Source organism: Herpailurus yagouaroundi, unplaced genomic scaffold (assembly GCF_014898765.1).
Source record: "Herpailurus yagouaroundi ecotype Mexico unplaced genomic scaffold, PumYag 222, whole genome shotgun sequence".
Lineage (NCBI taxonomy): Eukaryota > Metazoa > Chordata > Mammalia > Carnivora > Felidae > Herpailurus > Herpailurus yagouaroundi.
Window position 1 is genome coordinate 679,158 of NW_024412453.1, and position 16,792 is coordinate 695,949.

Here is a 16,792-nt window from a genome sequence, read left to right on the forward strand (position 1 = left end):
CGAACGGGGAAAGGTGACAGGTTACTTAAAGGGATGGCCCCTGCTCTCGCAGGTAGACATGGAATCACAGTTAACAGCGAATAGGGCACAAGTGTCCCCTTCTTTTCTTGGGAGCCACGGTTTTGTGCTCACTAGTCCCTGCCTAGGACACTGTGCCCCCTGCTCCATTAGTCTCCCACAGGCTGTGTTTTCAGGCAACCCCTCCCTCAGGGAGGTCCCTGCAACTGGCAGAATATACCGGAGCATTTATCTGGAAGGTCTGGAGGGCTGACTATAACCGTCTAAACCCACATCCTGTGGCCCTTCGCAACTCACTCCCATCGCTAAGCTCTGCTAGAACATCTTATATTGTGAGAGCAAAAGTCCTCAGCTCCTGTCCTCAAGTCACCTCTTGCTGTCTGAGAAAGACCCTGCTCTGTTGGTTATTAAACCAATTGCCTGAGTTCTTTTATCCTCATTGAAACAGCATCTGCCTAGGGGAGAGCTTCTCAGTGGCAACCGCAGAAACTTTCAGCAGCATCCCCTGGGCACAGCAGCCTCCCATCTCCAGAATGGAAAGGGTCCAGGTGCTTCTTTGGAGTGAGCACTGCTGGGATGGCTTTGGTCAAAGCCTGGAGAAGCCCTAGAGGTGGAATGGCCAGGCCCCCGGACAAATTACCATGGTCTGGAAGCAGGAATGGAGCTGGGTCAGGAACGGCGGCTTCCCGGGCAGGGCCAGCACCCGCTTCTCCACCATCGTGCATTCCACATCGTCATCTTGGATCACGACGTCCTTCTTCAGGATCTTCACGGCATAGAGCTCGTCTGTGCCTTTCCGCTCTGAGAGCATGACCTGGGAAAGAGAATAAGCCTGTCAGGGTGGTCGGAAGGGCCCAGAAAGCCGCGGCAGCCGATGCTCATTCAGACCCACTCCGAGCTCTGCCCAGATGCCCTCTGTGGACACTGAAACAATGGATAAAGTTTTCTCCAGACCTCGCATTTTGAATGGCTAAGCCCAATCAGTAGGGAGGGTTCCAACAACAACAAGCAAGTATCGATCCTTTTGGGATTTGTATCAATGCCCAGCCAACAGGGCTAGGATGTAAACCTCATGAGGGAAAGGATCTTTGCTGGTTTTGTTTACTGCTGTCACCCAAGAGCCTGGTATAGTGCCTGGTACATGGTAGAGTTTCGATAAATATTTGTTGAATGAGAGAATGGGCAAATTCCTGATAAAACTGAATTTGGAGCACCTGTCTCCTTATTCACTCGATTATTTAATATTCAAGAAAAGCCTGCTAAGCACTGGTAATACAGCAATAAAGAAGCAGACACGTTCTCTGCCCCTGCCGTCCAGAGGAAGAAAGCTTCTGATATTAATTACAGGGATGATTAGTGTAATATTTTAACACCGTCTCCTGTTGTCCCAGGGCTTCCTTCCATGCAGCTGTGGTCACCAATCCAGCATGTTAATCAGGGTGGCTCAGGACACATCATTATTTTCACTGGTTGTGATTATGCCAGATGCCACAGTGGCCAGCGGGTACCATTTTCAAGAAGCCTCTTAGAAGCAGCACAGGGCAGTACCACTACCCTGCAGGAGACCTGATCGGCCCTGGGGCTTCTGGGAAGGCTTCCTGGAGGAAGAAGCAATCAGACTGCAATAAGCATTCACTGCATGCACTGTGTCGTGTCACCACTACATTTTTGAGTACTTATCAATGCGCCACACAAGTAGTGGTTTTCATTTGTTATTTCTCATTACTTTGCAGAACCCCATTTTACAGGAAAGCCAGGCTCATGGAGGGGAAGATGCCCTCACACAGCAAATTCAGTTAGGGACAGGGCCAGGGTTTGAACTCAGGTCTAACTGACTCTAAAGTCTCTGCCTTTAAACACTTGACTTGCTCAGAGCTCCAGAAGAATCCTCAAGGTGCTTAGGTGGTTGGGTAAATAAAATGCTCACACCTGACTCAGCTGGGGGACCAGAGAATGCAATAGAGCCTTAAGGCCAGAGGGAGGGAGGCCTAGAAAGCTCTTTGAGGCAGGAGGGTAGCTTGGCATATTTCGTTCAGCTCTTATCTTAATGGTAAATTAGAGTCTAACTGCATGGAAGCTTCCAGGCTGAGCCCACTGGCTCCCAGAAGCCCCATTTCCTGCTCTCACCATCTCCTTTCTCATCACAGCCAGGGGTGGCCATGGGCACTGTAGACCCAGGAATTTAGAGCACTTAGCAAGAAAGTTCCTGGTGCACACTGCCACTACCATAGGACTTTCTCAGCTTCTCCCCTCCAGCCCCACTAGAGAAATAAGGGCTGCCAAGCTGAGCAGGGCCTACCTGCTGGGCATCTACTCGATCCCCACGCAGACCCGCCAGTCCACATGGCAGGGTGGGGCTCAAAGCGCTGGGCCATGTGTCTTCAGTTTGTTCCCGGTCTTCCCTGTTCTCTCGCTAGTCCTCAAGGGCCATTTTCCCTTCCCCAGCCCTCACCACAGCAGAAACAATGCCTCCAGGAGGCCAGTGTTCGAAGACGCAGAGAGTCAGGTGGAGATAGGGCTGTTCTGCTCCCAGGTTCCAGAGAAGATTGGGGAAGGGACAAGTGCAGGGTGGAGGCCGGGACGTGACTTGCCTGGGAGACAAACCAGTAGAGGGGCTGAAGGTGGAAAAAAGAACCTTCAGCTGAGAGGACCCCTGAGCCCAACAGGAGGGGGCTCAGTAGTGAGCCGGTTTCGAGTGTGGACAGCCCCACCGACCCGTCACCACTGGTCAAGGCACCGTCTAACAATCCCTCTTTTTTTTTCTTTTTAAAAATTTATTTTTTTTAATTTTTTATGTTAAATATAATCTATTGTCAAATTGGTTTCCATACAACACCCAGTGCTCATCCCAACAGGTGCCCTCCTCAATGCCCATCACCCACTTTCCCCTCTCCCCCACCTCCCATCAACCCTCAGTTTGTTCTCAGGATTTAAGAGTCTCTTATGGTTTGCCTCCTTCTTAAGTTTCTCAGGATCCACATATGAGTGAAAACATAAGGTATCTATCTTTCTCTGTATGACTTATTTCACTTAGCGTAATACCCTCCAGTTCCATCCACCTTGCTTCAAATGGCATGATTTCATTCTTTCTCATTGCCAAGAAGTATTCCAAACAATCCCCTGCTCGACCACCCAAGACACAGAGGAGGGGGCCCTGGACACCTTGCGTGTCGATGCAGTCATGATAGGACATCCCAGCCCCCTGACAGGAGGAGAAGCAGGACAGATGGCTGAGAAGTTCCCTGATAATATTTCCATTATCCCCATTTTACAGATAGACTAACTGAGGCTCAGAGAGCTTAACCTGCTCGAGCTAACAACTGCTCTAAAAATGCTGCTCTGGCCATGTTACTCAAATGCATACAATCCTTCAGTGATCCCCACAAGCCAGACAATTCCGTGACCACATTCTCTTCTTTCTTTTCCTTTGAATATTATATTCCCACCGCTTGCAATGTCCTTCTACACTCTTTCACTGCCCAGAAAATCAGTGATTCAGCTCAGATGTCACCTCCCTCTCAAACCCTCAGGGATGTACTCAGACCAAATGGGTCACTCCCTCCGCTGGGCACCAGGACTTTTTTGTAGCTATGTCAGTCACTTTAACACAAGTTTCCCAAACTTCCATCGATCATTCATGTGCCTTTTGCACATCTTTTCCCATCACCTAAACTGGTATTTGCTTAGTATTTTAACAACCTCGTCATATTTTTACTTAACTAAATTTATCTGAGAAAGGAAACTCTGTATCACCACTATTAATGGCAAGTCAGTATCACCAGCCATAAATGGAAATAAGCATAAAAATAAATAAAAGCAAAGCAGTGCTAGGAAATTCTAGTTAGCTTTTGCTAGCTGCTGAAGGTTCCTAGCCAGCCCCTGCATGCTCTCCTTGTTAAAGGGAAAAATGATGTTAGCAAGTGTTAGAGAACTATTAACGGCATATTGTCATCAACTGAGATTTTCTTGTTCAAGTAATAAGAAAGACTGAAAGAAAATATAAACAGAGAATCGTTCTATCATGATGTGATTTAATTTCATTTAATATCACTTCTATGTACCACCTAAAAAAATCTCAAGCACTAAGCTAAAATCACCTTGCAAATCATCAATGCTACGTGATTCGGACCTCAGGAAATACTGTGGCATTTGCAGAAATCAGGTTTTTTAAAAATTTCTTTTGCATTTATTTTTTTTTAAGAGACAGAGAGAGACAGAGCACAAGTGGGGGAGGGGCAGAGAAAGGGGGAGACACAAGCAGGCTCCAGGCTCTGAGCTGTCAGCACAGAGCCCGACGCGGGGCTCGAATTCACAGGCTGAGATTGTGACCTGAGCCGAAGGCGGACACTTAACCGACTGAGCCACCCAGGCGTCCCTGAAATTTTTTTTTTTTTTAAGTCAACTAACAGAGATGGGTATGGATTCTGGTGCCTTGCTCTGTCCCAAGCAACGTGGGTAGAAGGAAGAAAAAACCGATACCATATAGCATCTCTGACATCGTGTGAGTGGTGTACAAATGAGCCAAGGTCGGGAAATTCCCCTGTATTGGCTGGAGGAAAGTAGGAATGAAACACATGAAACGCTGGTAACTATGGAGATACAGAACTGAATCAAATCCTAGAGCAGGGGTCAGAAAACTTTTCCTGGGAAGGGCTGAATAGTAAATATTTTAGTCTCTATATCAACCACTCAACTCCACCACCATAGTGGGAAAGCAACCATAGACAATACACAAATGCATGGGTGCAGTTATGTTCCAATAACATTTTTTTTTGTATAAAACTAAGTGATGGCTAAATGTCCACTGATAGATGAATAGATGAATGGATAAAGAAAACAGTGTGTGCATGTGTGTGTATGTGTGTGTACACAGTGGAATATCACTCAGCCACAAAAAATAAGGAGATCTTGCCAAGTGTGACAACGTGGATGGACGTAGAAGGTATTGTGCTAAGTGAAATTAGTCAGAGAAAGAGAAATACCATACGGTTTCACTCATATGAGGAATCTAAAAACCAAAACAAACACACAAACCAGAAACAGACCCACAAATACAGAGAACAAACTGGTGGTTGCCAGAGGGGAAGGGGTTTCAGGATGGGCGAAATAGGTGAAGGGGATTAAGAGGTACAAATTTCCAGGGGTGCCTGGGTGGCTCAGTCGGTTAAGCATCCGACTTCGGCTCAGGTCATGATCTCACAGTTCGTGGGTTAAAGCCCTACATCAGGCTCTGTGCTGACAGCTCAGAGCCTGGAGCTTGCTTTGGGTTCTGTGTCTCCCTCTCTCTCTGGCCCTCCCCTACTTGTGCTCTGTCTCTCTCTCTCAAAAATAAACATTAAAAAAATTAAAAAAAAAAAAAGAGGTACAAACTTCCAGCCATAAAATGAATAAGTCATGGGGACGAAAAGTCCCACATAGGGAATATAGTCAACAATATTATAATAACATTGTACGGTGATGGATGGTAACATTGAAGTGAGCATAGCATAATGTATACAATTGTAAATCACAATGTCATACACCTGAAACGAACAGAATAATGTGTGTCAACTATACTTCAATATAATTAAGTAAATACGTACATACATACATAAATGGAGATGGGTCAGGCACCAGATGTTTCTAGAATATGTGTTTCAAGAAAGATCAGGAGAAATAAAAGTGACCACATATTCACACGGGCAGTTCAATTTGGAAGTGAATCTTGGCATGACTTTCAATTCTTCTGACTCTATTAGAAGAACCTTCTGGTTGGGCAGTGCACCCACCTGGCCATAGCTGATTGGATCAGAGGTAGCTACTGACCTAAGCTGAGCCAATCAGTTTCTCTCTCCAAAGAATTTGGAATAGGCTACTGGGCAAAGTCAGTCCTGGGTCCCTGAATAGAGAAACACATAGGTCTGCCTAGATTGGTCCTTTTCTACCACATGCAGGCAAAGAAGAAACTGATGTGTCTTGGGGGCGGGGGGGGGGGGGAAGAAGTTCAGAGAATGAGAAGAGGCCTTCCTTTCCAGTTCCTGGTTCCAATTTCTCATGAGGCTTGGCTGTTACCCATGAAAAACCTCCATATCCCTACAATAAAGTTACCATTTTTATTTATATCAGTTGGAGAAGATTTCTGGTACTTAGGGGGTCCTGTAAGACAAACTTATTATTTGGGTGGCTCAAATTCTTTTTTTTTTTTTTTAATTTTTTTTTTCAACGTTTATTTATTTTTGGGACAGAGAGAGACAGAGCATGAACGGGGGAGGGGCAGAGAGAGAGGGAGATACAGAATCGGAAACAGGCTCCAGGCTCTGAGCCATCAGCCCAGAGCCTGATGCGGGGCTCGAACTCACGGACCGCGAGATCGTGACCTGGCTGAAGTCGGACGCTTAACCGACTGCGCCACCCAGGCGCCCCGGGTGGCTCAAATTCTTAATCAAAATTAAAATTTCAGAAAGCCAAATACCAACAGGTCAGTATGCAATCAAAGCCAAGGCAAGGTCCATTCTCTATAAAGGACGATGCCTCCTGCTTCTTGGGGGACACTTATGACACAGATCCCAAGCACCAGAAGGTCTGGGCTGTGGCCTGTGGTCTGCATGTTAACAAGTGTTTCTCCCCCTCCCCCTCATGACCCTAATCACGAAATCTGTTGATTTGCGGAACTCCGGGGTACTCTCAAAATCGATTCATTTCATATGGTGGTCAGGAGGTATCCATGGGGAAAACAGACTTCTACCTTGATGTTCCTAACAGCTTCTTCTTCTCAGCAGTCATTAACAGGGGTAAGAAGGAAACTTCTCTTTGTTCCTCCTTAATATTCTCATCAGGCTTTCCCTTTCAATAGGAATCTCTCCGGCCCCTCTTGGAGGTCTTTTTGAGAGCTTTCCTCACGTCATGAAGGAGGTGGTTTTTCACAGTGCTTATAAAGATTAATACTCCTCTATCCAAGATGCAATTTATGCCCCTTGAACCTGGGCAGACCTTTGCGACTGCCTCAATGAACAGGATGATGGCAGTGGCCCCCTGTGACTTCTGAGTAGTAGCTTTTTAGTTTCTCTTGGGACACCTGCCTTTGGGGCCCTGGTGCCACCATGCCAGTGAGGCCAAGGAATGAGACCCCGTTGGAGAAGCCCTGGGGCTGCATGCCAGCCAGCCCCAGTGCTCCAGCCTCAGAGGTCCCAGCCACTGCAGGAGAGACCCCGAACCACGATCAACCAGCAAAGCATTCCCAAGTCACGATCCCTGATGCACGGAGACATTGGGAGATAATATCTGTGGTTGGTGGAGTTTGGGGATGATGTCTCACCAGCGATAGATGACTAGAACAGAGTCTTCTAAGTTCCCACGTGCACTGATGTAACCCAGCGTTGCCAGGTGTGGTCCCTGTTACCTTGGTTTCTTTAATTCTTGGGTTTTGTTATGCATATTCTCTTCTATCACTTTCTTTATTTTATCTTATTTCATTTTTTTATTTATGTTATGCTATTTTATTTTTAAATGTTTGTTTATTTTTGAGAGAAGGCGAGAACAAGGGAGAGGCACAGAGACGGGGGGAGACAGAGGATCCGAAGCAGGCTCTCTGCTGACAGCAGAGAGCCTGATGCAGGGCTCAAACTCACAAACTGTGAGATCATGACCTAAGCCGAAGTCAGTCTCTTAACCGACTAAGCCATCCAGGTGCCCCTCAATCAATTTTATTTTTAAAAGGCTTCAATTAAGAGATGCAACAGAGAAGGAATTCATTGTGCCTTCCAAATGTGTCATCTTTTCTAGTCTTATCCAGGACTTGGAAGGCTGGCCAATTCATCCATTCATTCAGTAAACATTACATGTCTGGGATGCACCAGGCACTGGGATAGGCACTGGGGATGCAGGGCTCACAAAGCTCGCCCTCCTGCACAAATAATTACCTAAATCAGTGACGATTAAACCCCAGCAAGAGAAGTGCCCGGCGCCTCACGACTGGTTAAACAGAGGACCCAACCTGATCGCGCAGGTCAGCGAAAGATGTTCTGGGGAAACAATAGCGAAGTGTGGACCTAGAAGATCAGCAGAGCCAGCAGGCATATTCCAGGCAGAGGGAAGAGAACTGTGCTCCCTTAGGATCAAACTATCCAAACCTACAAACCTTCTCCTAGAATTACTGTAGGAAGTGAGCACTCAAGCTCTAGAATGCAGATCCTAGATTTCAATTCCCAGCTGTCTGCGAGGCAGCAACCAATCATCTCTAGCAGAATTGGAGAGATCCAGCAACCAAAGCAGCTGGGATGGAATGGTACAGGGTTTGCACCAGGAAGAAGGGAGGGGGGCGCTGGAGGCGGGACCAGCACAGGTCGGGGGAGGGGGGGTCCTTATGGGTTGGTAATGATAACCCCTCCCATTTCTTGCTTATACTGCTCAGGATCTCCTTTAATCTCCACTGGAATGCACAGTGGGAACTTCAGTACCTCACTTTACAGACGAGGAAGCCAGGGCGTAGGAAGTGAGTGTCTTGCCTAAAGTTTCTCCCCTAGAAGTGAAACTTCCTACGGCCCCTGTCTCCAAAACCCACGCACTTAACCATATTCTATCTGATTCTCTGGACCTCAAGCACCAAGTGTTCTGCTGTGGGAAATTATTCAAATTATTTACTGCAAGCTGTCACAGGAGGGTTTCAAATTCGGCTCCAGATCCCAGCCCTGTTCCTCCTTTTCCTACCCACCCCACATGTTGAGGCTGGGGAGCTCATGGGCTAATTCAAGGCCACAGACAGAACAGTCATTTCTTTCTCTATTTCTTATACAGCCATTGACAAACCATTCATTTACTTGGTGAGATGGGCTTGGTCTGAGTTGGTGCCACAACCATGCATCCAGGTTCCTCCATCCACAAGCTCTCTTGGGGATTCTGTGCCAGGCACAATGCTAGGCATTGGTGATGTGCCCTAAAACAGGATGGGCATGGCCCTGCTTCCAAGCATTAAGCGGCCCGGGGAGATCTTCCTTCCTCCCTCCGTGCCCTGATGCACTGGCATGAGAGAGGGAAATAAATGGCAGAGAAATCGCCATTGCCACGGCCACAGCGATGGCCACGTTCTAAAATGTTCCTCCAAATGGAAATGATCTTTTGCTTTTCATTAATTGCCTCATGAAGTTTCTGGAGCTTCCAGTTCAGTTAATACCAACATAGAGGGTGTGGGCTGTTTGCTCAGCTGTCCCTCCGTCTCCAGGGTGAGGATTCCAAACAGATTGAAAGGATGTGTTGAAGTGACGCTCTTATCAAATTCCAAGCCACATCTGTTACCCAAGAATCTTCTGGGAGAGATGTGATAAATAACAACGCTCCAGTGGCAGCAGATAAGATGTGGGAAAGTAGCCCAGGGACTCCTGGATGCAAAGTAGGTTGCGATGAACTTTACTGGTGAATGCAAACGGCAGAACGTGTCTGGAGTCGTGGCCTTTGCATAATGTTGCATGATGGTTAGGGCATGGGGTTCAGAGTCACGGGACCTGGTACCTGCCCGAGTTCCACTGCACACTAGCTGCGTGACCTGGGGAAGTTCACCGAACTTCTCCTCCTCTGGTAATACGGGGACACCAACAACACTTAGCTGTTGGTGGTAGTGAGGGAATTTTACAGGATACAGTGAGCAAAGTGTGCACCTTAACACCGTGCTGGGCAAATGATGCGGGTTTAACACCTGGTGGTTGTCCATTTTTCTAGGGCTGCCGTAGCAAAGAACCAGAAACTGGGTGGCTCAGCACCACAGGATTTTATTCTCTCACAGTTCTGGGGGCCAGAAGCCTGGAACCAAGGTGTTGGCAGACGTGCTTCCTTCTAGAAGCTTCCTTCTAGATTCTCACGGAGAATCTGTTCCATGCCTCTTTCCTGATTTCCAGCGGTTGCCAACAATCCTTGGCTTACAGATACGTCACTCCAATTTCTGTTTTCACGTGGCGTTCTCTCCTGTGCCCCCGTGTCTGTGTCCAAATTTGCTCTCCTTTTAAGGACACCAGTCATTGAATCACCATACCAGAACTTGATAACATCCTGTAGTTAGGACTTGAACACATATTTGGGGGGAAGACAATTCCACCCACTACAGTGGTTATCATCTATTCATCTTTATCAGAGAACGATCGACCGAGAACGACCGAGGGGCCTGATCATGATCCTTGCCCACCAGCCCCAATGTCCGCTTCTCAACTAACTGTGGGTCCGTGCACTTACTAATGTGAAAGGGCAGGCATAGTCGGGGACCCAAGACCCTGCTCCCTTTCCCCAACTTCACTGGACACCTGCCAAAAGTCCAAAGCCAAACTGAGTCTCTCTTAACTCCTCTTGGTTACGCCCCTCATCCAAGGCATCAACAAGTTTTGTCAGCTCTGGATTCAAAATGTATTCCCTCCCCGACGTCCTTCCTGACCTAAGCCACCATGCTCCTGAGTCTGGCCTCCTGAATTGTCTCCTAATTATTCCTTGCTCCCCCGCCCGCCCCCACCCCGACCACTTGTTCCCAACCAACACGCCCACTGGTTTCTACACACCCCAATGATGCTATAAAATGCAAGTGGGTCTGTGCTCACTCTGCCTTCCTAGGGTCTTCCTCTCCCCCCACTGCACTTAGGACTCCCCCCCTAGATATGCTCAAGTTTACTCCCTCATCTCCTTGCAGAGGTCCTCCCTGACCACCTTCTCTAAATTTAAAAAAAAAAAAAAAAGGGGCTGCCTGGGTGGCGCAGTCGGTTGAGCATCCGACTTCAGCCAGGTCACGATCTCGCGGTCCGTGAGTTCGAGCCCCGCGTCGGGCTCTGGGCTGATGGCTCAGAGCCTGGAGCCTGTTTCCGATTCTGTGTCTCCCTCTCTCTCTGCCCCTCCCCCGTTCATGCTCTGTCTCTCTCTGTCCCAAAAATAAATAAAAAATGTTGAAAAAAAAAATTTAAAAAATAAATAAATAAATAAATAAATAAATAAAACAAAAAACTTTTTAAATGATTATTTATTTTTGAGAGAAACAGAGTGTGAGCAGAGGAGGGGCAGAGAGAGAGGGAGACACAGAATCCGAAGCAGACTCCAGGCTCTAAACTGCCAGCACAGAGTCCAACTCGGGGCTTGAACTCACAAACTGCAAGATCATGACCTGAGCTGAAGTCAGATGCCTAACCAACTGAGCCACCCAGGTGCCACTGACCACTCTCTCTAAAGTTACAGCCCAGTTTGTTATTCCTCATCCGCTTCCCCTTACTTTGTTTTTCTTCATAGTACTCACCACACCTGGCATTAGAGTCCTCTCTCTCTCTCCTTCCCTCCGTCCCTAGATGTAAGCTCTCTGAGAGCAGCTATTTTGTTGACTTGTTTACTGTTGTACCCCCAACAGACACTCAAGGAATATTCATTGGATAAATGAATGGGAAAAATCTGCATGAGGAGAAAATAGCTTCAAAAAACAAAAACCCTAGCTCTGGGTCACTGGAGATCTCCAGTGACTTAGGTCTAAGCGTTGTTTAGCTTATATATGGCCGTATCTAATCCATATTTCACAAAGAAATTGAAGTGGCATTCAAGATTATATAACAGAAACAAGTGGATTTCATGATATGTAAATTATACTTCAATAAAGGTGGTTAAAAGCATTATACACTATAAAGTGTTTACAGTTTCTCTTTTTTTCTCTTCCTCCCTCCTCAGGTTCCTGGAGGCCAAAGCAACCAGAGACACATGAAATCTAACACAAGTTCATATTTCCTTTAAGGAAAATCGTTTTTTAAAGAGAAGAATGTCTCGCATGGATCTTGAACTCATAGTGCTACAGTGGATGGTGTTCTTAACAACATCCCTACAACAGGGAAGGTGGAGGAAGGGGAGGAGGAGGAAGGGGAGGGGGAGAGGGAGGGGGAGAAGGGGAAAGGAGGAGAAGGGGGAGGGGAGGAGGGGGAGAGGGGAGGGGAGGAGGGGGGAGAGACCAAGCATCTAGCACTGTTGGAACCTCCAAGCTGAACTAACACACTGGGATTAGGGAAAGACTTGAACTTGAACTCAAATGGTGCATCCAAAAGAGAAAGACAGAGACGGACTTGAGGCTCATGGGGTCCCGAAAGTCCAACCTGGGAGAAAAGGATGGGTCAATAAGGTGCCTGAGCTCAGGTTGGCATGGGACAGGGAGAGAGAAGCAAGTTAACGCCGGGTGTATACGCCGTAGGCTCACTGTAGACCCTGGCCCCCTCCTCTCCCACACCCACCACACAAGGGAGCAGGCTCGGGGGCAGGTCTTGGGTGGTGGTCTGCTGCAAGGTGTGCATCCTCCCTTATTTTAGGGTTCCATCTTTTCAGGGGTTCCCCTGCTCTCTGGGCTGTCTCCTGTGGGTTGCACCCAGCCCCACGGAGGCCAGCAGAGGGTACTTTAGATCAGCTCAGCTCTGATCTGAAGGCAGACGCTGCTCCTGCCCTCCCCACCCTTAGCTGGGGTCTGCCTTGCAGGCTGGCACCAAGCTCCTGTTTCTCCAGGACGCACATTAGAATTCTCTGCGGAGCTTCCGGAAGCTGATGCCTGGGCCACAGTCCAGACCAATTAAATCAGAATCTTCTAAATATTGGGGGCCTTCTTGTGCCAGGCTTGGCCTGCCCGGGGGAGGACGCAGCGGTGGTTTGGCAGGCCATCAGGGTGGTGGTGTAATCAGGGGCTGGAGCACTGGGCAAACACTGTCCATCTGCCCCTCCCGAAGTGTTCACCCACTCAGGAGGAGGACTGTGAGAGAAATCTGGGTGCGGCTGCGTTACAAAATGAAGGTTAGCTCCCGCATCCACATCTTCTAACATGACAGGGACGCTGACAAGCTCTTTGAGGTAAGAATGCAGCTGCGACAGAGTCTGAAGAGCTGGAAGCTTTGCATCTAATTAGAATTGTGAGACCCCGGTGGTACAAGTTCGGCTCTGTAATCATGAGTTTAAAGCCTGGCTCAGTCATGTGCTTGCTGTGTAATCGTGGGCGAATTACTCAACCTCTCTGAGTCTCAGTTCCCTCGCCCATGAAAGGGCCACAGTGGCAGCTCGTCCCCCACAGGGCTGCTGTGAGAGCGAGTGACATAACGCAGGTGACACTGGGCACTCAGCACCACAGCAAGCCACATTGTTAACGCGAAAGCAGAGTCAGGAAGAATAAAAGAGATGCTCCAACTCTCTCTATGGGGAGCATGGTTCTCTCTCCCTTTATCGGAAGGGACAAACAGAAAGGCAGAAGGCGAGCAGAAGCCACAGACCAAAATGTCTGCAAAATCAATCTCCCAGGAGATGTAATGCCAAGTCCGGAATGAAAGCCAGGTCTTACATTCTGTGCTTAGAGATGGGGCGGGCACGAGCCCGCCCCAGGAGGCTAAGAGGACCCTTGGGGAGGTGAACGCTCAGTGTGGACAGGGCTTCCCTGTGAAGTCAGCTTCCAAAGTTCTGAATGAGGGAGGACGATATGCCTGGCCTCCAGGCCTTCATCGATCGGTCTGTTGTGGCATGCAGATGTGCCGAAGTCCGCCCTTGGACTGGGCCAGGGATAAAGACTTGGTTCGAGCCACTCAACCCTTGGTAACCAGAGGCCTGGAGTGTGGAGCAGATCCATTCCAACTGAGCGATCTTAGAGCATGCTGGATGTGGGAGCAACATGTAGACAAGAGTCCATCAGTCCATGGGGCCACGAGGATGACTCCATGGCATAAGGCATGTGAAGAGCTCAACAGAGAGAAAGAACAGAAGGTGCCATGTTGATCATGGCCGATGAATTGTTAGCCTTTGAGGCTTTCCCGACCTTCAACTTTCACTGGACAAGAAGATGTCCTAACATGCTCTAGGTTACCCTCAGGGCCCCGAGTTTGATTCTACAAAGTGTATTCTTATCGTTCAAACTTCGGATCAAGTTTTCTAAGCACGTATGTCCACACATACTGTGCGTTTAAATTTTATTTTTAATGGTGGTCACATTAACCAAATATGAAGTCATGTGAGTTGGGGGAATCAAATGCCTTTGCCTCTAGCCACAAACAGGAAGTTAACAGTGTAGAAATGATTTCTGGCAACTGGGGAGACTTGTTAATTGAAGAAGTACTTCAGAAAAAATGGAAAAGCGATACAGTGGGGAAAAGATGTTAATTGGGAGTTAATAGTGTGGATCTGGGTAGGACTTGGTGGGTACAATCTTCAAGTTGGACGAACAAAAAAATAAGAACAGTGACAGCACGCAGATCAACTCCGATGATACAACTTGGTTATTTCATGATTTATTATGTAAGGCTTTCTGTATTTAAAATAAAATCTCTTTATATGGTTACATATGTACGATTCCAACTATATGACATTCTGGAAAAGGCAAAACCATGGAGACAGTGAAAAGATCAGTGGTTGCTAGGGGGTAGGGGGGCGGGACGGATGAATAGGCAGAACGCAGGGGATTTTTAGGGCAGTGAAACTATTCTGTATGATACTATAACGGTGGATACATGTCATTATACATTTGTCCAAACCCACAGAATGTACAACGCGAAGGGTGAATCCTAATGTAAACTGTGGACGTTGGGTGATAATGACGTGTCAACACAGGCTCATCAATGGTAATGAATGCACCACTGTGGTGGGGAACATTGATAATGAGGGAGATCAGCCAAAATTTCAGGTCAGAGTTTGGGTTAACAGGTGTTAAGATTTAAGCCTTTTAAAACGATGTCATGTGACACCTCAGATTTAATCAAGTTGAACTATTGCCCACTAGCAGAGAGAGCCGGAGGAAGTGTGAAAGGAAGTTTAGAATGGAGATTCTTTTAGCCGAGTCATCCCTGAGCTTGCTATTGTTAAGCAAATGTCACTACACCGAGGAAGGAATGACTCACAGCCAATGCTGGGGACAGGGGGGCAGAGGGGGATAAGGAGATTGGAACCTCATATGCCTAGCTCCTATGTTTTCAATGAAGACGTTTAGTTGGATTTCATTTAAACAAATTTTTTAATTGTTTGATTGGGTTGTCCTAAGAAACACAAAAATTTCAAAACCCTGGGCTATATCACTCCTAATTACTGATATCATAGAATCAGTTAATGATAACTGATAGGTATCAACTCCAGTTATCGTAGCGTTCTTTTGAGCCAAAATCAATGCTGGCGATATGTATGCTTAGTCAATTTTCTTTGAATCATGTGTTACAACTGACAAAGGTAGATGGTTAAAATAAAAGCAGATTTCATTTGACTGTTTTTTCACACGGTTCCCCAGGGAAAGCAAACCAGTAACTGATGCCTTTTACCGAAAGAAAATGCAATGAAACCCTTAAGGGTCTGTCATCGATTTGAACAATTAGGTTGCACAAAGGAAGCCTGTTTTCTCTCTAATCTGATCTGCCCTGTGTGCGCAAGCCTTCCTTTGCTGGTGGTGTTATAGGCTAATGGAGAACGGGCTTCCTCCAAGGCAGAAATGGAGCACTTGGAGGGCAGCTGGCCATGTGGCTTAGTGGTTATGCATTCAGGAGACGGACCCCCTGGGTTTGATCCTGCATTCACTGTTTGCGTAAATCTGCAAGTCTCTTGTCTGTCTCAGCCTCTACTTCCTCATCTGTGAAATGGAGCTATCAATAGTACCCACCTTGTAAGATCGTTGTAAAGTTTAAAAAAATTTTTTAACATTTTCTTTATTTTTGAGAGAGAGAGAGAGAGAGAGAATGAGCAGGGGAGGGGCAGAGAGACAGGGAGACACAGACTCCAAAGCAGGCTCCAGGCTCTGAGCCATCAGCACAGAGCCCAACGTGGGGCTCGAACTCACGAGCCATAAGATATGACCTGAGCCGAAGTCTGACGCTTAACCGACTGAGCCACCCAGGAGCCCCAAATTGCTGTAACATTTAAATGAGCAATGCATATAAAACATTTAGACAAGTTCTCAATGCTCAGAATATATTATCAATCTCTGCAGTGGTTTTCAATGAGGTTTTGGGCAGGAGGGGGGGTTGAAACACACTATGTCTAATAGTATTCACTATCCTTATTTGTGCATGCCACATTTTTACCCTGGGTGTTGGGCAATTATAACCTACAGGTTTCTGCTATTATGTTTGTTGTAGAAAAAAATTATGGGTTATGCTGTTAGAAACCCGGGATTCATCTTAACAGGACTGTGGATTTCTGAAACAGCACATAAAGATGCAGTTGACATGGCTATGCAGAGAGTAGCAGGAGCCGTGACAGCACAGTAATTGGACCAGTGGCCATGAATTATCACCTGAGACACAGTTTCCATGCTAATAGCCTCTAGCTGGCCCTTCAACAGCAGAAGTAGAATTCACTTCGTATTATTTTTCCCAAAGAGTCAGGCAACACGTTCAAGAATGTACAGGCTTAACAGCAACTCCCACTTTGGTCTGTGTATCAGACAGGACAGTTATTTCCTTCCTTCTCTTAGAGAAACTGTCCAAACCCCCTCTGCTTTTCAGAGAGCCTGTTTCTGTTGTCCTTCCCGATGGACGGCTGGCAAAGCGACCTCTCCCCATGGCCACGGATCATCGGGATCCCTGTGCCATACTGGCCCATCAGATTCTCTTTCCTGGGATTTTAAAATTCTAGGATAGTCCAGATGTGAGAAATAGATATTGAGAATTGAGAAGTGACACAGGCTGGTGCATATCCACAGAGAGAGACATTAGCAAGAAGCAGGGATGACAGACTGGGGCCCCCAAGATGGAGGCCATGTTGTTGGTTTCCTGGAAGAAGCTTCCTTGTTCCGGCTGTACTTCCTGCCTTTGGGTATTGATGAGAGACACAGAAACAGGCACGTCTTTCTACT

At 47.2% G+C, this 16,792-nt stretch overlaps 1 protein-coding gene across 2 annotated transcripts in view; it reads right to left on the reverse strand.

Moving 5' to 3' along the window:
• Positions 1 to 16,792, reverse strand: part of PRKCB (protein kinase C beta) — a 328,287-nt gene that overhangs the window by 58,129 nt on the left and 253,366 nt on the right. For both annotated transcript variants that reach the window (XM_040458748.1, XM_040458747.1), the window contains exon 9: positions 659 to 832. In XM_040458748.1, coding sequence (XP_040314682.1) covers positions 659 to 832 — 174 coding nt within the window. The remainder of the gene's footprint in view (positions 1 to 658; positions 833 to 16,792) is intronic.